Source organism: Callorhinus ursinus, unplaced genomic scaffold, assembly GCF_003265705.2.
Source record: "Callorhinus ursinus isolate GAN/ISIS: 27379988/994484 unplaced genomic scaffold, GSC_fseal_2.0 scaffold23, whole genome shotgun sequence".
Taxonomy (NCBI): Eukaryota; Metazoa; Chordata; class Mammalia; order Carnivora; family Otariidae; genus Callorhinus; species Callorhinus ursinus.
The window spans coordinates 11,939,185-11,962,758 of record NW_027397085.1 but is presented as its reverse complement, the minus strand read 5'-3'; the positions used below and the strand labels follow the sequence as shown (position 1 = coordinate 11,962,758).

The following is a 23,574-nucleotide window of genomic DNA, read 5'->3' as shown; positions in this document are numbered from 1 at the left end:
GTTGGTAAAGTTAAAATATAGCAATAATAACAAGTATTTATTTGACATATCTTATGTACATACTCTTCTGTGTTTATTCATTGAACATTCTCATCTGTAGGGATGCCTACAAGGTAGTTAGTATTATTAGGCACATTTTTGAGGAGCCATGGTGGAAAGCCAAAAAAACAAACAAACAAAAAAATGAGAGCAAACTTTCAACTCAGGTAGTCTCATTTCAGATAACAATGCATTTAAACTGCTATGCTATACTTAAGCTACCGTTACATTCCTACCCTCAACAGATGATCACAGTTTGAGTTTTATTCATGTGTTGATTCTTAAATGAATTCAGATATTATTAAAATATCTGATACTAGATTTTAAGATAATTTAAACCTTCAACATGAATAAAATGCAAAAGTCGTTAACATTTATAGAAAATAAAGCATCACAAATCTACATGTCTAAACAGAGCTTTTGTTTGCCCAGGATGTTGGGATGAGTGCCTACACCACCCCATGAACTGCCCTGCATGTGATTTAAAAGCACACCACCATTGTGTGAGAGATGTCTGAGGTGCTAGCCCAGCCTCCAGATTTTCAGGCTAGATTTTCAGTTTTTATCTTTGGTTGTTCTGTTTTATGATGGGTACCTGTCTCTGGATCTCATGGGGATGCTTTGGTTTTTAATGTTATTAATGTAACAGCATCAGTCTTTCTGGCTTAAAATTTCCCATAGAGTTTTTGAATGTGTATTTTACATATATAACAGTATACTTTCAAACTGTTGTAATGTAAACACTTGTATTGCCCCTTAACTCAAAATACTTTGACCCAACTCTGGGCACCATTTGAAATGACTGATAATAGTGAATTTCTTCAAAAGATAGCATTAGTTTCTTACTTATGAGTCCTCTTGGTAGATTATTAATATATAAATGACTACATATCATAGTGTAGTACTGTTTCAATTATCTGTTGCTGTATATAAAACCATGCCAAAACTAAAGTGACCAATGGAATATTACTCAGCCATCAGAAAGGATGAATTTACATCAACATGGATGGAACTGGAGGGTATTATGCTAAGTGAAATAAGTCAGAGAAAGACAATTATCATATGGTTTCACTCATATGTGGAATATAAGGAATAGTGCAGAGGATCATAGGGAAAAGGAGAGAAAACTGAATGGGAAGAAATCAGAGAGGGAGACAAACCATGAGAGACTCTTGACTCTGGGAAACAAAGAGAGGTAGGTGGGAGGGATGGGGTAACTGGGTGATGGGCATTAAGGAGGGCATGAGATGTGATGAGCACTTGGTATTATACACAGCCGATGAATAATTGAACATTACATCAAAAACTAATGATGTATTGTATGTTGATTAATTGAATTTAAATTAAAAAAAAAACACCTTAGTGACAAGAAACAAGAAACTTGTAACTGTGTGGATCAGGAATTCAGACAGGGTACAAAGAGGGTGGTTCATTTTGCTCTACTCTATCTGGGGCCTTAGTTGGAGTCTTTCAATTGGCTGGGAACTAAATGAGATAGTAGGCATGGATGTGCATATTTTATTGGCACAGTACTTGGAACATTTTGGGACTAGAGAAAAAAGATAAAAGTGACCATGTGAAATTCTAATCATATTACTTTGTTGATTATAATTTTTAAATAAAAAATAAAGGAAAATTTTAGCTTATTGATAAAATTAAGGACAAATATTGAATCTTGCCACATATCTCATATTGGCTTAGTGAAAAGCAAAGGGATGCACAGCCAAATGTGCCTCTTATTCTATAAAATGGTAGCTTTTATTCATGAAGCATGAATCAAGCCTAAATTAAGAACTCACATAAATATAAATAAAGCATCTTTTCCATTTGGATTGAATTAGTTTAAATTTCACATTAGCTAGATTAAAAATATGTTTTTATTAGGTGCAAGTAGTTTCCAAAGTGCTTTTCCTGGCTCATATCTTGTCCTTATTTTCTTGAAGGGCTGGTCTAGCACAGTTCAGGCAAAATTTTTGGTCCTGTTTGTCTGCCAGGTGGTAACAGAGTAGGAAACCCACAGAAAGGTTAAGTCCTACACAGACTCACAGAAAAGAAAAACTGGCCTTTTCTGCAGCAGTGCCCTAGGGATGAGTCCGTTTTTGTATCCCATCACTAAAGCCTCTGAGGATACAACTTGTTTTCAGCTAAATGCCAGACAGAGTTCTAGAAGTAGAAAATGAGTAGCTTAATTTAGAGCACATCTTTAGCCACAATGCTGGTGAAAGTTTTTAGAAAAGTCAGGAAGCACAAACTGATGTCCCCTGCTGTGGTTTAGTGCCTGTTGTATCCACAATATTCTTATACTGCACTGTGTGGTTTATGCAGCTAGAAAGGAAAGAAAATTAGTTATTTTTTCTCTCCCCCTCAATTGGAAGCGTTATTGTTTACTGCTGAAAAACTGTAAAACCTTTCCTCTTCTACCTTGTCTTGTTTCCGTACTTCTTCCCCCAATCTCTTGCCCCGTGGCCCTTAGGATAGAAAAGAAGCTTTAAAAAAAAAATGTGCAAGTTTATATTCCTTCTCCAAAACACCCTTAGTGGCTTAGAGCCATGGAACAGAAGCATATATCAGGTGGGTTCCAAATGTTTAGTTGTGAGAGGTGCGATCAAATTTAAACAAAATGTTTTTGTAGTGACCTGGGCTTGTAGTTTCATCAAATTCATAAAGCGAGTTTATTTATCCATAGTAATGGATAATTAAATCGTGAAGGGGATCTTAAAAAACGTTTGTTTAAAGACTCAGTACTGTCATTGTAGTAATAGACTTATTAGCACAAATTGGAGTATTCCTTATGTTAAATTTCGTTTGTCTTGCAAATAGATAAATCTAAACATTGTGTAAGCATTCAGATATGCCACACCCTATCTCCTGTGCTTGACTTACTATACACTACTAAAATACTCTAAAATATTTAAGATTAGGCAGTGAGACCATTGTAGAAATCAAAAGTCAGTAAAAATCATGCATTAGGTTTCCTGGATGTCCGAGTATTTTTTAATTGATTAAGTTTAACTTCTTAGTTTTAATTTTTTTTTAAAGAAGAGTACAAAAGGAACAATGGATCATAGTACCTCCCACTAATATTCAGAGGAAATCATTTGAAATATTCCCCCTAAAAAAAGAAACTTCTTTTTCTAAACAGAAATAGCTTAATCTTTATAATCAAAATTTAGAATTTATAAAATCATTGTTACATGGCATTGCACTCTACAGAACTAATCATTGTGTTCATTTTGGTAAACCTTTCAAATCTTTTTTTTGTTGTTTATTTATTTAAGTTATCTCTACACCCAATGTGGGGCTCGAATTCATGACCCCGAGATCAAGAGTCACATGGCTCTTCTGAATGGGTCAGGCAGGCACCCCTATTTTTGTTTTTATGTGTAGGCATGCACACATTCATAAACGTACAATTCTATATAAATTAAATAATACTTTGTCTTTATTATGTAGTCTAATTATTTTAAATAGACATTTCACATTATAAACAGTGTTGTAGTGAACAGCCAGCACATTTTGCATCTGTTCAGATGCTTGAACACTTTTGGTGCCTTACAATGCATGCCTAGAATTGCTGAGTTAAAGTGTTCACACACTTAGCATTGATGTATTTTGCCAGTGCTTAAGAGAAACGATTTATTTTTTTAGTGTTAGTGTACTATTTGACATATTTACTGAGTGCTGAATACTGCTTATGTGTCAGATTCTGTGCTAGTTATTTGGGTTATAAAAGTAAAATGACTTGGTTTTATTGGACTAGTGGATATTACGAAGAAGTAACAGGCAGTTAAAATATGATATTGTCAGTGTGACAGTAAGGATAAACATAGGGAGCTTGTGTACCAATATTGGAGTTCTGAAGTCTCTGCAGAGAAAGTGACATGGAAGCTGAGATCTGAAGGATAAATGTGAGGTCTAAGTAGAAGGGAAGTGAAAGAGAGGAGTGTTGTAGGCCACGAGGAGTAGGTGTCAAAGATTATGATACATTCTAAGAACTAATGGGGTTTTAGAATGTGTGGAATGCATGCAAGGGGTGAGGCACCAGAGACAGAGCTAGAGAATAAAGCATAGCCGAGACCATGAAGAACCTTGTAGTAAAGTTAATAAGTATGTACTTTAAGCATCAAGGGGTGCTGTAGCAAGGAATCAGTGAGGTCAAATTGAGCTTGAAAAAGTTACCCTGACTCTAGTTGGAGATTGACTTAATGGCAAGCCAAATCAGAGTCCCACGGTCAAAAGGATGCAGTGAACTTGATTTGGGAAGGCATCTGTACTCAGAGTCTAAGCTTGCTCATTAAACTAGGCAGTTAGGGAGGGTAATCTTCAAAGTCAAGTAAGTAAGAGCACCATTTATCTAATGGCTCATCTGTCTTGAAAAAGCAAGCAAAGTACTTCTTGGGGAACTTGGGAACTCCCACCCACCCAGTGAGAAGAGAGTCTGAAATTAAAATTAGAAAAATAAGATATAATATCATCATCATCATCATCATCATCACCACCACCATCTTTTAGTTACTATCAGAAAGGCTACACTTGGATTAGACTTGATTTTATAGACCTACAATAAATAGTGTGACTCATTCTTGAGCAGAATGGAAGCTTATGATGTACTTTTTGTCCTCATTACAACTGGTCCAGGAGACACATAAAAGGGTCTTGCAGGTGGAGGGACCTCAGTGTCTCTACATGCATTAGATAACAAAGGCAGGACCAACAGTCCTTAAACTTAAAATGGGAAAAGTTTCAGTGATTAAAAAGGACCACCTACTTGCAACTCCATTTGTGAAAGAAACACTGTATAAAACCTTGTGATCCTCTAGAAGCCAGTTTATATCATTCTAATCCATGCTGATGAAAGTCTAGCTGAATGCCAGAAAAAATTTCTGCCTCACTTTCTTTCCTTATTTAATCCATACCATGTATTCTACTTAAAATCATTTGTTCACATTTTCATACTTTTACATAATATTGAAGTCATTTTGATGTAAGTAAAACAAACTTAGCAAAGCAAGAGTACTGTGGGAAATGGGAAATCTTTAATAAATAATTTACATAATGCTTATTTTCCACTAAGTATGACCTCCACAAAAATTACCTCATAATTTTTTGGTATATATTATTTTATCTGTTGCAATGTTCTTAGTGGTTTTTATTCTCTGGGTTATGTTTGAAATGTCTTCTCATAAAAGTTCTCTTCCCTAGCCTCCACACCTCTCTGATGGTTCCTAGGATTAGTATTCTGATACCATTTCTCCTTCAGTTTATGCCTATATTTATTTAGCCTATACTACATATTGAATCACAGTGTTAGATACTGTGATAAATGTAGCTCATTAAATTTTTTTCTAAATGACTTTAGTTTTTTTGTAAAAATGATGCCTACTCATAAAAAATTAAGGGAGTATATCAGAGCAAGAGGAAAATAGGAAACCTGAAACAACAACACACCTACATCCAGAAATAACTTTTATTAACAGAAAGTGAGTATTATTCCAGACATCTCTTAAACTCAGGACTAGGAGAAAAAGAGATGGTGGTGAATAATAAATCATTTACATATAAAACTAAGACTATACAACTGTGAAAATTCTACATATAAATGCTGTGAACATTGACAATGTAAAAACAATAATATAACTAACCCAAATTGGAAAATGGAGGAAGGGAAAATGGAAAAAATATGAAGTATACTAATGTCCTCAACCTTTAGGGCAGGAAGTGAATCAGTACAGCCTAAAATGTCATTAAAAAATAAAAAAACTCCATTCTCCTAATATTTTTATAACATTTTTTCATAAAATGGAAGAATTTCTTAAGAAATCTCTTGACACAAAGAAACATTTATATAAAATTTAGAAAATTTTTTAGTCTTCCATTTAGTATTTTTATGTTAAATGCAAGTAAAATAAAAATATTTTTTTAATAAAATTATTTAACCTTGCCTTTTTCCTCTTCTTGGATCACTACCAGACATGAGGAAAGAGGGCACATTTCCTCCTCCAATATTGGAAAGACAGACAGGTGACCACAGGGAATTGCAGCTTACCTGAGCACAAGGAGAAACTGCCATAAGAACAGTGCTGGATGAGAAACCTGAACTACAGTTGATGAATTGCCAGAGGCTCTGTGTGGACAAATCTGAGAGTTAAAAACTCCAGGGTGACACAGTCATAGGGAGGCCTCCCCATAACATTGTGAGGTTTGCCTCTGAGAGTTCAACTAGGTTCTTATAGTAAATGTAACAGAAAAATCCCCTAGTGCCTCCTCCAGAGGAAGGGTAAAAGGAATCATTTTGAAATATAACAAAATATGGTCTTCTTCTTGCTTGTCTTTAGGGAGAACTAGTTAACTAGAGCCTAACCTGTTGGGGAATTATCAGAGCCTAACTTACCTGGGGGAAGGGAAATAGCCAACTTCCTCTAGCTCTAGCCCTCCTTATGGCAGAAGTGAAACACCCAACTCCAGTTTCCTCTAGCCTTTCATGTGGGAGAAGGAAAATATAAACTCCAGTCCACTGTAGCCATCCTGCCCCACCTAATGGGAGACAAAAAAACAGAAACAAAAACAAACCTGAGAAACATTTGTGAAGTCTAGTCCAGAGGCATAGGATCACTAAAAAGCTAATACCTAATCATAGGGCTATAGGGCATCCCCTCCCACACCTCGCCACCACATTACTAAAGGCCTATTTACAGCAGTTCCTTTTACCTAGTACATCATGAATGGCTACCAGGAAAAATTACAAGCCACACCAAAAGGCAAAAGATACAATTTGAAGAGATAGAGCAAGCATCAGCGCCAGATATGGCAAGGATGTTGGAACTCTCAGACCGGGAACTTGAAACAAACATCATTACTATGCTGAGAACTCTACTGGATAAAGTAGACCACATGAAAGGACAGACAGGCAATGTAAGCAGAGAGATGAAGACCAAAATGATGAGGAAAGATGAGAAGGAACCAAAAAGAAATCCTACAGATCAAAAACACTGTAAGAGAAGTGAAGACTACCTTTGAATGGGCTTATTAGTAGACTGGACACAGAGGAAAGAATCTCTGAGCTAGAGGATATATATCAATAGAATCTTTGAAAACCAGAAAGCTAGGGGAACAAAGAACAAAATAGAGCAGAATATTCAAGGACTGTGGAACAGTCACAAAAGATGTAACATACATATTGGGCAACCTGTACTTCTTTTAATGAGACCTATGATCATACACACTCTTTCAGGCAGTCACATCATGGTGTTGACTCAGATTTGCTATCAGCTAAATCCCCTTCGGTCTTTTATATTCTTGCTGCTGCTAGTACTCCTACCACCTGGACCCACCCATTTATCCTACATCTGTAATTGGTTTGTCTTCTGCTTTATACTCAAGGCAGCATTAGAGGCCAGAAAATGGGTAAGAACCTACTCTATAGTACTTTAGTAGAAATATATCCCAAGCTTAACTTTGACCAATTATTTTGCATTCTTGAAACAGTTAAGCTAGTTAGGACCATAATCATTTTTTTTTTAAGATTTTATTTATTTATTTGAGAGAGAGAATGAGAGAGAGAGAGCACATCAGAGGGGATAGGGTCAGAGGGAGAAGCAGACTCCCTGCCGAGCAGGGAGCCCGATGCGGGACTCGATCCTGGGACTCCAGGATCATGACCTGAGCCGAAGGCAGTGGCTTAACCAACTGAGCCACCCAGGCGCCCAGGACCATAATCATTTTTGTTTAAGCATCCAGCCATTATTTGTTCTTTGCTTTCATGACAATAATGAAAGACATCATTTTATGTTGCATAAGTCCATGACTACTTTATTCTCACAATATGTCCGGCTACTTGCTCTGTCCAAGAAAAAGGTGAATTTAATTTTAAGTGATTTATCCTTGTTTTTTTTTTTTTTTAAGATTTATCCATTTACTTTATTTGAGGGAGAGAGAGAGAGAGAGAGAGTGAGCATATATTCTGGGGGGGGGTGGGGGGGGAGAGGGGAGACAGAGGGAGAGAATCTTCCAGCAGACTCCCTGCCAAGTATGTAGCCTGACACAGGGCTGATTTCCAGGACCCATGAGATCATGACCTGAGCCAAAACCAAGAGTGGGACGCTTAACTGACTGAGCCAGTCAGGTGCCCATATGCTGGTTGTTTTAAGATCAGTTTGTGGTGTTCTGCATTTTGACTATTACATGTCTACATTTGGATTTTCTTTTTATTTATCTTGCTTGAATTCATTGAGCTTCCTGAATCTAAAGACTAATATTTTTCAGCAATTTTGGAAAATTCCCAGACATTATTGTCTCAATTCCCATTTCTGTTTTCTCTTTCTGCAATTCCACTTGTAATGGACTTTCTCATTCTGTCTTCCATTTCTTTTAACTCTCTACAGTTGTTGATTTTTTTTCTGTTTTGCATCCTGTGTTATGTTTGTCTTCAGATATATCTAATTCACTCAATCCCTTTTTTTCAGCTATTCAGTAGTTCATTGAGTTTAGCTATTCTGTTTGTCCCTTTTAAAAGTTGTTTTGATTCTTCCAATTATTGATGTAGATTTTGTATTCAATTTTTTATTATCTCCATATAATAAATATACTTGTTTTATTCTTGCAGTCTAAAGTTTTGAGGGTCAGGTTCTATTATTACTTGTTAGTCCTCTGATTCTCACAATGCCTTGTTTCCTTGTATATTATGAAATCTTTTTATTGGAGCTTTTTTTTTTTAAGAACTCTTCAGAGTCCTTTGAAATCTGACTGAAGATTTCTTCCTTCAGAGATAATTTGCCTTTTGTTCCAACAGGCACAATAGAGTATAATAGGTCACTGGTGGTTTTAATTAAAAATACTCCTTAGATATCCTGAAAATATTCATTAGCTTGAGAGCCTGCATGGACCTGAGACAATCTTCTTTGTAGTCTTCCTGGTTTTTTTTCAGTAGATGTGTTTATTCTCACCTTTCCTATGAGTAGAGAATCTTTAGATTTTATGTGTAGGAGTACTACTTCGATCCTCATGACTAAAACCCCATGTTAAAGCCCACAGTCCTAGGTTACTGAGACACTTAACTCAGAGTATCCCAGTAACAGTTGCAATGCTTCTTGCTCTGGTTCTCAGTCCTCTTCTTGTTTTTCAACCTTTTGGTTTTTAGCAAGCTAAGCTATGTATTTAAAGAGCTAAGTTATACATTCATTATATTTTTTAAAAATGTACTTTATTCAGCTCTCCTAGGTGTTTGATTGCAAGAGAATTTTCAGGTTTCCTCATATGTTGCCTTACTGGAAATGGAAATCTCATGTTTTTCATATTGAGTTAATATCATTTGTAAAGTTGGATTGTGGAATAGACATATGGCTAAAGACCAAATTTCTGCCACAACAAATTTACTCCACTTGTGTGAAATATTAGCTAAGCCAAGGTCTTGCTGTAAAATAACATGTTTGATTCTGCACTTCTTACTATGTGTTTAGACAGAATAGCAATATCACCTACTGTTATGGACATTTTATGATTTTGTGCAGTATTCACTGTTTAGTCTGGGAAAAGAATAAAACTTTCTAAGATTTGAAAGAAATCTTACAAAATTAATGGCAATCTACATCAGATGTCTAAACTTTTTATTTAGAAATAAATGTGATCTTTCATATGAAATGAGTAAGATTTCTCTAAAGGCTGTATGTAGGTGCATTTAGACTCCTCCTTCTTTCCAAATTACAGTCTTTCTATTCTTACGTATTGGTGTAATAGATTGTAAAGGACATGTAGAACATTATCTCTCAGATTAAACCTTATCTTTTGATAGATGCTTTCTAAGATCACGTAGACTAAAAATAATGTAGGTTCTCCTTTAGCCTTTCTCATAGAATTTGTAAGTATATGTACTTTTCTGTGTTGACTTGTTTGTTCTTTACCTTCTCAACTAGATTATAATGGAAGAATATAAGCAGTTCAGTTCCAAGTGCTTAGTGACCAGAATTAGTATATGGGAATTTTGTAATTTTTAGTTGTTTTAAACTGTTGTATTTTTCATTTTCATTGCATGTGGTATTTAATCCAAGCAGTGCATCAAATACAAAAATTTATCAGTAAGCTTTTGAAATCTATGTATTCATGAGAAAAATGAAGGAATTTGCCATTTTAATCTTTAGTTAGCTTGAGATCTCAGTTGGTCAGTAACTGATTCTGTAAATAGTAAAAACAGAAATAGTGTTTGTGGTGGGGGTGAGAAAAACTAATGATAATAGAAGCAAACTAATGTTGAGTACATATTCTGAGCATCATGTTAAGTATGCTAAGCAATTTCAATGGAATTGTGTTGTATTCATTTCTAACAACCTTAGTATTTTTCAAATCTCAAGATGCAGAAACCGAGACTTAGATTTAACCTAGTTATCTAGGGCCAGACTGCCGATAATAGGTAAAGCAGAGCTTTAAACGTACAGTGGGTTTCCCTGATTTAATTTGGTTAGATATTTCCTGGATATATGTATGTATTTTCACAATTATGTATAAACTACAACATATTATGATACCTTCTGATGCCCATGCTAAACCTCCATTCCCCACTTCAGCTGATGATACCATAAGCCTAAAAATCGTACCATACATCTATAGTTTTAATGCTTCTGATAGGCTATTTTATGATTTCATCAACAGCCAAGCTGTTGTTTCATGACAAACAGATTCAGTATCTTTGTGATTAAAGCAGCAGACTGAAAACCATGAAGGGTGTACTGTTTGCTTTGCAATCATTTCCATGTGTTATGAATTCTTATCAGATGTTGGGAAAAGCAGGCTTAAGCTAACTGCAAGTATTATATCTATGGTCCCAGAAACAATGATCTGTAATGGACATATGTTTAGCTGTCAGCATGCTTAATAAGGTCTCTAAACAAATTCATTTATTGTCCACTTCATTTTCATAGATTAGAGTTCTTTTCAAAAGTCAAACATGGGGTGCCTGAGTGGCTCAGTTGATTAAGCTTCTCCTTTCGGCCCAGGTCATGATCTCAGGGTCTTGGGATCGAGTACCACATCAGGCACTCTGCTCATCAGGAGTCTCCTTCTCCCTCTGTGCTTTCTCTCTCTCAAATAAATAAATAAAATCTCAAAAAAAAAAAAAAAAAGGCATGTCAACCAGTCAGGTCTTTTTTTTTTTTGAAGGTGAATGTTAGAAAAGGTCTGTGTTTGAGTTCGTCACCCTAACATTAAGATGGTATTTCTCATGCCATAAGAAAAAAGAACAGATATAACTCAAAATTTTCCTAAGGCACATTCCTGGAAACAAGAAAAAGAGAAAAGCATCTGGGAGGGCGCCTGGGTGGCTCAGTTGACTGAGCATCCTACTCTTGGTTTCGGCTCAGGTCATAATCTCAGGATTGTGAGACCAAGCCCCACCATCAGGCTCTGCACTCAGCAGGGAGTCTACCTGAGATTCTCTCGCCCTCTCCCTTTGCCCCTCCCCTCGCTTGTGTGCACTCTCTCTCTCTCAAATAAATAAAATCTTTTTTTAAAAAAGCATCTGGGAAAAAATAAAAACTGAAAATTATGCAAGATAATTGTTGCCATTTTAAATCCTCAGTCTCAAGTTGAAAAGCTGCACTATTTAAAACATTGCAAGATTTTCTACTACTACTATAAAGTAATACAGTCTGATAAAAATGCACACACACTATAGTTATAAAAACTTTCCCGTGTAGTTACTTATTCATAATGTCTTCTGTTGTATAAAAAAAAGTTCAGCTTAAAAATAAGGTATTCAGGGGCGCCTGGGTGGCTCAATCATTAAGCGTCTGCCTTTGGCTCAGGTTATGATCCCAGGGTCCTGGGATCAAGCCCCGCATCGGGCTCCCTGCTCAGCGGGAAGCCTGCTTCTCCCTCTCCCACTCCCCTTGCTTGTGTTCTCTTGCTATAGCTCTCTGTCAAATAAATAAATAAAATCTTTAAAAAAATAATAAGGTATTCAACTCTCAATGTACTGTTCACTCAGTGAGTAGTTAGCACACTAAGTGAGAAGCCACATAAAGAATCAGGAGCCTCTATCATGTTTACAATTCCATTACTGACCTGAGCAATATTGAAAAAAATCTCTTACTATCTTCACACTTCACCTTTTTGTATCTAAGATGAAATGACTATATGTGGCATCTCACCATTTCCTTCAGTACTGGGTTTTAAGATCCTTAATACAAAGAAGTTGAAATAGAATGATTCTGACCTTGCTCAGAATGTACTTGAGTGATGGTAAAACTGAGGCAAAGAAGATGGATTAATTGCTTGTGGCCATATCATGATGTTGGGCCTAGGTCTTTTGACAAACATGTCTCTGTTTTTACCAAAATGTTTTGTTTAATCTTTGAAATGGGCATTAGATTTAAAAAGAAAAAACAACCCATCAATGACATTAGAGTAGATGCTTTTAATAGTGTAGCACTTAATATCATCTTACCATCAATTTTTACTAAAATGATTAATTTTTATTTAAAGTTTTAATTATTTAAATTGCTTATGTAATTTAATAGTCATGAATTTATTGTAGTATATTTGTCATTAAGAAACCCTGCCTTCTAAGCACCTGATAGTGCTCTTACTCTGACTCATTCTTAATCTTTGCATCAGCCTTGTTAAAATACATATGCTGAATACAGCCACAATTTATAGATGAGAAACCTAAGGCTCAATGAGGCTGGCAACCTTGCCCCAATGCTGTGCTCAGGTGCCACTTTCTCCATAATGTACTGAAAGCTGAGGGAAATTTTAGTAGATGGAAATAGGGAGGAAAGACCATTTTAGGTAAAATGGAAATAGTGTGAACAAGGGGATATGTGTACTGAAGCTGAAAGTTCACCAACATAATTATGACTGCTGACTGGTATGTTTTGGCTAAAATTTAGAGTAACTGTGGAGGATATGTGAGAGATGAGGTTGAAAAAGTAGTTTGAAGGTAGCTAACGGGAGGGACTCAGATGCTTGGGAAACAAAGTAGTGCACACTTGAGTAGGATTTGGGGAGTTATGAACTTTAGGGGAGTAGAATTACAGGGTATGGTGTAAGTATGCTAAATGAATGGAAGAAAGGCCAAACCAAAGGCACACAGGCCAGGTGGGCGGGCTGGTGTGATAGTGCAGTTGTGAAAATCTGAACAACTGTCACTGACTACAGAAAGGAAGAGACTTTGCAAAGGAAGGATGTGACCACTAGTCAGCTATAATAAGGGAGTAATAGTAGAAGGTGGGCCTGACAGCCAGCATTCTGGTGGTCAAAGGTAGGAAAGACAGAAACAAGGTGATGTTTTTTGAGAAGCCAAAATGATCACTCTGACTTTTAAAATGGTAAATTTGATGCACTTGTGGACTCTCTAATGGAAGTAACCATCTGGCAGTTAGAAATGTTATTTAAGCTTGAAAGTGGAAATATATAAAGAGCATCAGTCTAACAGTCTTGATTTTATACGCTGAGTGCATCAAGATAGATGGAATTGAAGTCCTGAATGTGGATGAAATCTAAAGAGAAAAAGAGAGGGTTGACTCGGCTACTGAGAAGCCCCTAAACTTGAGGAGCAAAGGTCAAAGAGTAGAACCCAATGGAAACAGAGACAGAATATTAGAAATGTAGAAGATCTGGCATGACACCATGTCTGAGATTGCAAAAGGTCACAGGTAAGGTGGTCAAGAAAGATTCTAATGAAGGTCTAAGTTACCATCGAAAAGGAAGCCATTGAAACTTGTTATTAGGAAGTCATAAGTTACTTTTTCTAAGACAGCAATTTAAAGAGTGTATGGGTTACTAGTAAGGTATTAAGGTAGGTGGATAGTAGGTAAAATGAAGCAATAAGAGCAGGTGAGAAATTGGATGTTAAAAAAAAATTGAAAGCTCAAAGCTGTAGAGAAATTGGAGGAAAATATTCCCACCTGGTCACTCATAAACGCTTGGCATTTACACTCTGTCCCAGATTCTCTTCCTAGCTCTGTCTTTTGTTCCTAGCCCCAATCCCTATAAATATTTATGCTATAGCATAATGTTTTAACACCCACCCTGTGTTTCCCCGCCCCCCTGTCTTGACTTAAACACACTGCTTAGGTGCCTCTTCACTTTATCTCCACATGGGTAGTTAACTCCTATTCATCTTTCAGGGCTCAGGTCAAATGCCTCCTCTGTGAAGCCATCCTTTATTTAGCCTACTGTAATCTTTTCGTCTATGAATTGCAAAATGCTTCAGTCATTTCTTTGTCATGGCAGGTCTCCACTTTTTATTATGTACTGTTATTATTTATTTATGTACAAGATTTATGTCCCTCCTTGGAATTTAGGCTCCTTGGAGATTTTCTCAAGGTATTAGTGTACTATAATGTAAAGAATACAGACAATCCCATTTTTAGTTTGGACCTCTATCAGCTACTGATAGATTGTGTGACTTCAGGCTAAGTATTTAATCTCCACAAGCCTCAGACTTCTTATCTGTTAAATGCCTATACCACAGGTTATTGAGAAGATTAAGTGGTAACAGAGGTGACTGATTTAAAGAATCTAGCTAGGTTAGGTTCCTTTCCCTCCTTATTCACCCTGATTTCTGTGCCATCACTCAGAATGGCACCGTACAGATATTAGATGCTCCAGAAGTTATTGAATAAATTAGTAATTTCTTTCCTGTTACTAAATATATAAAGGCTACTATAATTTCTAGGCTGTTGATATTTTATTGGGCTGATTTCTTTAAAGAAATTCTTTCTTCCATTGGACCAGATAAAAAAATATTACAATGCAGAATTATCTGGTGGATAATGGTGATATCATACAAACCATATTAAAACCCAAATGAATTTAAATTAGAAACATACTTATTAGGGAAAAAAATGAATTAGCTCAGAGTTAATAGCACTTTACAGAAGGCTTTTTTTTTTTTTGAGAGTGGGAGAGAATGGGGGTGGGAGGGAGAGCAGAGGAAGAGGGAGAGAGAATCCTCAAGCAGACTCCCCACTGAGTACAGAGCCTGATGTGGGGCTTGAACCCAGGACGCTGAGATCATGACCTGAGCCAAAATCAAGAGTCGGATGCTTAACCGACTGAGCCACTCAGGCACCCCAGAAGCCATTTCCTTTATCCTACAAACAGAAGCTAGGCTCTGGGGACAAAAAGATGCTGCCTGGACTAAAGCAAGCCCCTAATTTGGCAGTATAAGGTGACATGTATTCCAGGCTTACAATTTTTATTCTCATTTTAACACATTTAAATATATTCTAGTGCCAGTAGATAAGATTATATTCCAGAGAATATGAGATTGGGAACCCTAAAATTAGACTGTGACCTAAGAACTAGTTTAAAAACTTTCACTTCATTCCAGGAGTTATGGATTCCACAAGTACCAACAAACAGTGTTGTTTCAGTAGTCTGGAAGATTTTGACAATGTTGTAAATTCTGAATCACTTGAAAAATCCAGTATAATGAAGCAATTTTTAATAATCTTATAGACCTTCCCTTCTCTGTCTCACTTTGTCTTTTTTGAGTTTGTATTCATCCTTATTTAATTTGTATGTTATTATGGCTACTTCAATAGTGCATCCAAGTCTTTGACTATTTAAGGATAGATCTTTAGAAGCTGGCATTATGCATTCATTGCCCTTTATAAAAATTATGAACAGAGTTAATCTCCATATGTAATAGACGTAACATTTATTTATAGTAAATAACATAATAAATATTCCTACATCACAAACAATCCTTAACTGTAGTGCTATTTTAAACATAATCTAAATAATAATAGCTACCATCTGTTGAACATGTATTCGGTGCCCAATATTTTAAATATCTTACCCCCATTTTGTAGTTGAAGAAGAAACTGAGTCTCAGAGAAGTTAAGGAATTGTTCTTAGATCACTCAGATAATAAGAGATAGTTAGCCTTTAAATCAGGGCTTTCTGAATTCAAAGTTAATCCTTTTGATTATTGTGCTTTACTGCCTCTTCAACAGTATATATACTGTCATTGCCTCTCATATTTTGCATACTTCAAATTACTCTCATAATTAGTTTGTTCAGCCATCATGCAGTATTTCCTATTCATCTTTCAAAATAGTCTTTTCCTCAAAGACCTTAGTATTCAGAAAACATCTAAATTTCTGAATTACTTACCAAATTAAAATTTTTAAAAAATAGTATAATAAAAAGATAATGGTATTTAGCAGATAGAGCAAAGATGTGGTTGCTATTCCCTGTGCTCAAATAACTTCAAGAAATAGGAAGTAATTACATTTATCTGAGGAATACATGATGAGAGCCTAAACTAGGCATTGATGTTGAGAGTCAAGAGGAGTAGCCATATATGAGAGAGATTGGAAAATGACATACTTCGACAGTGATTCAGTGAAAGGGCGGGGGAACAGTCCCAGAGGAAGTTTAAAGTCTGGTCATTAGGAGGAAAATGGTTCCACAATCAAACAGAGACTTCCAGAAAAGGAACAGACTTGGGCAAGGAAGAGATGACTTCAGGTTTGAACATAGTTTGTAATTATGCAGCATCTAGCCTCCACTATCCATCTAGATCTGGGCCCTCGAAATGTGGCTAAACTGAGATGTCTTGTGCCAGATTTAGAACATTTAATACAAAAAAGAATGTAAAATATTGTATTAATATTTTTATATTGGTTGCATGTTGAAATAATGATATTTTGGACATACTAAATTACTGAGTTAAAATAAGTTCTTAAGATTAATTTAACCTGTTTCCTTTTATCTTTTTTTATGTGGTTCCCAAGAAACTTAAAATTGCATATGTCTTCCCTTATGATTCTATTGTACAGCACTAATGTACATGGAGATTTGTAATGGCTAGTTAGAAATGCAGGACCAAAAAATCAGGACAAAACACCCATATTTGGAAATAACATATATAAAAGTGATATTTGATGTTATGAGATTAGATAAGAATGCCAGTGTACGGGATATGGAAATGAGAAAAACGTTACAGGCTGAGAACAGAACAAGTAATTAGGACAATAAGAATTGGAGAATCAAGACTCTAAAGTGATACATAGTCTGATTAGAATAGAATTTCAAGAAGGAAGGAGTGAGTAATGTCATTGAATGATAGAGAAGCCAAAGAGGAAAAGGCAGCCTGAGAAAAGACCATTGAATTTGGTTGATAGAGAAGCAGTTTCAGTAGAGTATAAGAAGGATAGATTGCAAGAGATTAAGAAGTCCGAGGTTGAGAAAGTAGACTCTATACATAAACTGTTCTTTCAGGGAAGGAGTCCACTGGTGAAGATAATCATCACTTGATTGGAGCAGAGTCCAGGGAAATTTGAGTATGTTTGTTGGCTGAATGAAAGGATCAGTGAAGTAGGAGTGCTTGGAGTTGTAAGGAAGAGAAGATAAGTGCTATAGGGCGGTCTTAATGTACTGGATCCCAAACCTGAATGCATATTGGAATCACCTGGGGAACTTGTTACAAGGGCAAATTCCCAGGCAACATCTCAACATCTAACAAAATAATATTCTCTAGAGGTTTGTCTCCTGGAGCATGTTGTGAACAAATTCTTCTAGGTGATTATGATATATCCATAAGGACAAACAAGTCAAGAAAATTAAAGGTGCTGGTGAGGATATCAGTGAAATAACTGACCGTATCATCTAGAAGGGTTAGAGTGACAGGTGGGTAAGAATAGGGCTGATGGATCATGAACTAGGAAGGTGTTGGCTTTCATTATTACGTAAGTGAGCACAGGTTCAATAGGAATGAAAGACTGAGAAAGTTAAAAAGGTAGTAGATTTTGATCAGAAAGGGAAGTTTCAGAATTCAGGATCTTGGAGGCAAAGCAGATAGAAAATATAGCTATATGTCTTTGATAAAGGTAAAAAGAACTGAGTTGTGCACATTGTAAGACCTATCAGTTTGGTAACTGATACGGGACAGTGTTTTAAAAGGGGGAAAAAAAAGTATAAGATTTGGGGATCAAGAAGAAGCACAAAGGTTGAATCATAGTATGGAACTATTTAGACTTAAGATTTCACAAAAGCTTGGCTTGGATTTCTTTTAGACCTTTTCCAGACTTGTTACCTACTCAGATTTACAATGTTCTTTGAGTATCTGTTATCCATTTTAGCTTTATATTGAAATAGAGTGGATGCCTGATATTCACAGTTGTGAAATGCAAAGTTTTGACTGGTCACAAGTGACCCTAATGGTTCACGTCATGGGTACCAAGCACATGAATGTGAATCTGCCCTAAAACTGGCTTGTAGAAACTAGTCACGTAGCAACTTGTAGTGAAGTCAGTATTTACATCGCAGTTTACCTTTAATATATGATTGTATTTAATCATCAGAATACCACAGCCTGCTAGGTTTCACAGAAGAAATTATTTGCCAAATTGTGGTATTATATGAGTTAAAAATTGAATTTTAAAAATTAAGTATAAAGTATTTTAGCACTGCACCTAGCATGTAATTGCTTAATAAATGGTAGCTACTGGTGCCAGTTCAGGAATTCATCAAGTTTTAAAGCTACATCTTTTTGTGTATATACAGGTTTAGAGAATAGAATTTCTCTTAAAATTTTGTTTTGATTCAGAATCTCCATGATTTATTAAACTGGAACTAGAATGTTAAATTCACAGCTGAATTAGAAGGAGAACAGTGGGTCACTTATCACTTATTTATTCCGTTTGATATATTTGAAAGGGAGTATATTTTATAGGTAATTCGTATTATATTGCTATTATGAAAAGTTGCAGCTTTTAAAATATCCCTCAGCTATGTTTCCATACCACAATAGATATGTAAGAAACAAAATGTATTACATTATTTATTTTGTTTTTCTTAGAGATTTAGTGTACCTGAAAACCAATAATCCTGTTTTTGCTAAGCAATTTTCTCTTTCAGTGTGTTACATATTTACGTAACTGTTTTTGTTTTACAGTGACGAGCTCAGAAAAGAAGCAAGACAGTTAAAGCGGGAACTCTTAGCAGCAAAACAAAAGAAAGTAGAAAATGCAGCAAAACAAGCAGAAAAGAAAAGTGAAGGTAAGGGTATTTATCAGGTTTTTATTTTCCCTTGTTACATCTCCTTCTTCCATCCATCTCCTCTTCCTTCCTTTTCTCCTCTCTCCCTCCTCCTTCCTTCCTGAGTTTTGCTTTTTTTTTTTTTTTAATACTTTCTTTGGATAGTTAACCAATAAAAAAAATTTCTAGTTAGGATTTTGTCTAAGAAGTAAATTCAGGCAAACATGATCATAACCATTATTCTAAAAAGCTTGATGAAAACTAACAGACTTGACATCAGACAAAACTTAAATACCGTAACACCTATCTCGGAGTACGCAAGAATGGAATGTTCATTTTTTATATTGTATACCCTTTAAAACATTAAGAAAAGCATTTAGGCCCTATGTTTGGCACTTGTAAACGTTTGTGCATTGGTTTGAATAGTATGAAATATAAAGTCTTGTTTTTGTTTTTTTGTTTATGTTAAGACACTGAAAATCTAAAATACTAATAAAGCTGATCAAAGTCCAACCAAAATAATACCCTGCTATTTATACAGGTTAAATGTGTTCTTCATTTTACTATGATTTTTATGAAGCTAAAAGGGCTTTTAAAAAGCTATTTCACTGATGATCTTTAGTTTAAAACTTTCAGCTATAAAACATGTAATGTCCAATTTCCAAATTAACAGATTGGAGCCCTCTGTTTTCTTTTCACAATAATAAATTACACTGTAGATGCAGTGAACATGATCAGAAATTTTATTGTTGGCTTTAATAATAAGTACTAAATTTGGCTTAACAAATCTGCTTTATGCATATGTCTTCTATATTCTCCTGCTTTTTGGACACCAAGAAGTACTTTTATCTACCAGATTCTGTAACAGTTCACTGGAGATATATCAAAGAATAAGATGCCACATCTAGCCTTAAAGAGTACATATTCTAATACAGAACACTGGTACAGCTTTTGGCCATAGGCATTAGTATTGACTTTAAGTAGCAAAAGTAATACCACGTAACTATCTAAAGGACATAGTTCTTAGATTATTTGCATCATATCCCCCACTGACTATTATAGTAAATAAAGGCAGGTACTTCAGGAAGAATTCAAAGTCACTGAAATATATTTGAATGAAACTATTAAAAAATTAACTCACTGTAATGACACAAATTACAAGCTGAATTTGAAAGAAAGGATAAACTTACATATGACTAGGTCATGTAAGTAAAGTATAACCCAGAAGAGAAACAAGCTATATTGGCAATACTGAGATTTGAAAGAAGTATAGTGAGGGTTATTTTATTTTTAAGTTTAGACATAATTTTCCCAGAGTATTGTTCCTTATAATTAAAAGCATTTTAAATAGATGAAAGTAATTCCTTTCAACTAAGAAAAGCTTTTACTTGAACTTTCAATTCATTTTTGAGCTAATAATTATTAGTACGCCCATGTCTCAAGAACCATGCAGGGCCAGAGGTATGAAGTTGGCAAGAGATGGATGGTTCTTGCCTTTGTAGTTTATGATCTAGGAGTGAGAGAATTGGAAATAACATAATTACTGTACTAGTGCTCTACAGTTAAGGCTTATATTAGATATAAGCAGTGCTGTTTTAACTTATTAATCTGCCTTTGAAATATTAAATGCAATTAAAGAAAGGTTTGAATCTTAGAATGATTTCTTAACACGAAAGAGAAGATTCTTCTAGAGCTTATTTCAGTCTATTTATGAGAAAATTAGCCACATTAAAACCTTTTTTATACCATAATTAGAGAATTATATTAGTAATTACTTTTCTGAATTTAATGTTGCTTATATCTTCTAGAAATACCTGGATTTTCCTTAAATCTGAATGCCAGTTAAACTTAGCTTCCACAAAAAGTGGGGCATTTTATTAATTTATTTTTGATTGTTTTATTTTTAAATAATTTTAGACCTACAAAAAAGTTACAGAGTTCCCATATGCTTTTAATGTTAAGGTCTTACATAACCATAGTACAGTGATTAAAACCAAGCAATTAATGTTGATACATTACTATTGACTACAGACCTTATTAGAATTTATTTATTTACATCAATTTGGGCTTGTTGAATATTTATTTTGTTCTATGTGTTATAATCCCAAACTATCATTATTTATTTTGTTGCTCATATAGTACCGGAATTGGTCATAGTAGTTCCTTCAGGTTGGCTCCTGTGTCTTTGCAACTTGCTCCCAACTTTGAGCACATTTTTACTTTCAAGCACAAGATGCTCCAGGTTGATCTTGCGTTTTCCCCTCTCCAGGCCTGAAATTAACCACTTCTCCAAGAAGTGCTCGTTTTCCATTGTATTTGGCAATAAGAAACCAAGATCTAGGCACTAAGTCAGTCTTTTTATTTTGATTCTCATAATTTTACAGTGCTATTAGAAGCAATATTGTTTTATCACCATCTTATTAGAATACTGAAAAAATTTGCTTTTAGCCCCTATCTATGATGCATTATGAATTACCTTTTTCTTGGAATTGTATTTCCTCTAAACTTACTTTACCTTTTTAAATTGACTAGTATGGCTGATGCTAAAAAATTGTATATTATGAAAGATTTGTGAATTTCAGTAAACACTGCATTATGTTTGAAATTCACATGTTTCTATGGAGTTTTTAAGTCTAGTTTTCCTTCTTGCCCCATGATTAAAAATGACACCATGAGACATCTCACTGCACAGCATTTTGGAAACAAAGTAGAATTTTAAGCATCCCTGAATGTCAGAACTTAGCCTATCTTCCCAGCTGAAAGATATTCCATGGTTAGAACTATATAAACTCTGGGAACAGATCCAAAGGTTCTCATAAGCATTTTCATAGTAAGATCATCACAGGGAAAGAAGCTGAAAGTATTATTTGACTTTGGCTCTATAACTTCATACATCAGCTGAACCTATTCAGGAAAGATTTCTTGATTGGGCTATATGGCTGCATATCTGGCTTTTATTAAACATTTTATTTTAATCCAAGACTAAATTATCTGAGTAGTGTCACAACTCTGGATGATTTGGTCTTTTGAATATTATATAGTGTATCTAGAAACTAAATTTCTAGATATAGTATATTGCCAATATTGCCAATAAACTTAGAAGGAGATAATCGATATAAAAAAGAAGTCTTTTAGATATTTTGGTGTGTAAACTGTTGTGTGATATAGACCTATCTTCCAAATGAATTTCCATCTGGATGCATATACCACATCTGCTAATATAGAGAGACTAAAAATATATTAATTTTGGTATTTTTAATAGTAATTTTGATAGTAATACTAAGTGCTTGTTGTATATAACACTACAAGTTATAAGAGTACTTTAGACTATTATATCTTCTCAAAAAATAAACAGGAATGTATTAAAATTTTTAAGTCCAGTTACTAGCAGTGAAGTTATTTAAGCCTGTGTGACTCCATTTTCTTACTATAAATCCAGGTAGAAAATGCTTTGTGTACCCCTCAAGGTTCTTGTAAGAAGTAAATTATATAATGAGAAGACCTTTAATAAATTTACAGTGCTATATAAAAATAATTTTAAATTTGTAAGGAGAAAAATACAGCTATTTCTGGTTCCATTTTGTCCTATCCAAATCCTACAAATGGAAATTTTGAATTTTAATACTGTGTTAGTTGCAGTTAAAGCCTGTCATCAATATAGCTATATATAAATACAACATAAATCAAAATTTCAAAATAAATATTCCTTTCATGTGCTTTCACAATTACATTTACATAATCATATTCTTTGTTAAAAGGGTTGTAAGCTTGTCTACATGCTTAAGTAAAGCATCCAGTAGTATTATTTCCTGATTTTTTGAAGTTATCTGGCTAACACTTGCTGACTTAGAATTTAATGTAACATCCTCAGATTAAAAGTACTTGGGAAGAAACCCATCAGAACAAAAAAGCTTTGTATTCTAATGCCTGTGCTTTGGTCAACCCAGTTTTGGCCTTCTGGTGTGAATGGAGGCCTCCCACTTAGCATTTAGCCAAGTGTTCTAATAGATGTGACACTTTATTTGGGCTTCTGTCATTTTATGAGATCTTCTTTGATCAGAGAGTAATATTCCTTTGGTTTGATCATCTTTACCCAGTTTCTTGGGCCAGACCCTCAGCCAGGTTTGTATAGACAACAGGAGCTTACGTTCTAACCCTAGCTGTGCTTCTAAATCTCTCTCATCACCTTGGGCAAGTTACTCTAGAATCAGGACCCATCTGTTTCTCTCTATATAAATAGAAGATAAATAAAATGTGCTATTCCTATTTTTATGTTTTACTGTTAAGTATTTCCTTTTTATTAACTCCTTAAATTCCATTATGACAAAAAACAAAATACTTTCATTGCTTTTACATCAATAAATACTTTAGGTCTCATACAGTTGAACAATCCTAATTATATTGCTATTTGATATTACCTTATTGTGATGATAGTGCCATGGGTATAGGCACATATCCAAACCCATCAAACTATACATGTCCAAACAAGTGCAGCTCTTTTATATACCAGCCATGCCTCAACAAAGCTGCCCCCCCTCAAGAATATTAATCCAT

At 34.9% G+C, this 23,574-nt stretch overlaps 1 protein-coding gene across 4 annotated transcripts in view; it reads left to right on the top strand.

Moving 5' to 3' along the window:
* The window catches only part of CWC27 (CWC27 spliceosome associated cyclophilin), a 212,029-nt gene that overhangs the window by 87,039 nt on the left and 101,416 nt on the right, over positions 1–23,574 (top strand). For all 4 annotated transcript variants that reach the window (XM_073905418.1, XM_073905419.1, XM_025892373.2 and 1 more), the window contains one exon: positions 18,938–19,041. In XM_073905418.1, the coding sequence (XP_073761519.1) occupies positions 18,938–19,041 (104 nt within the window). The remainder of the gene's footprint in view (positions 1–18,937; positions 19,042–23,574) is intronic.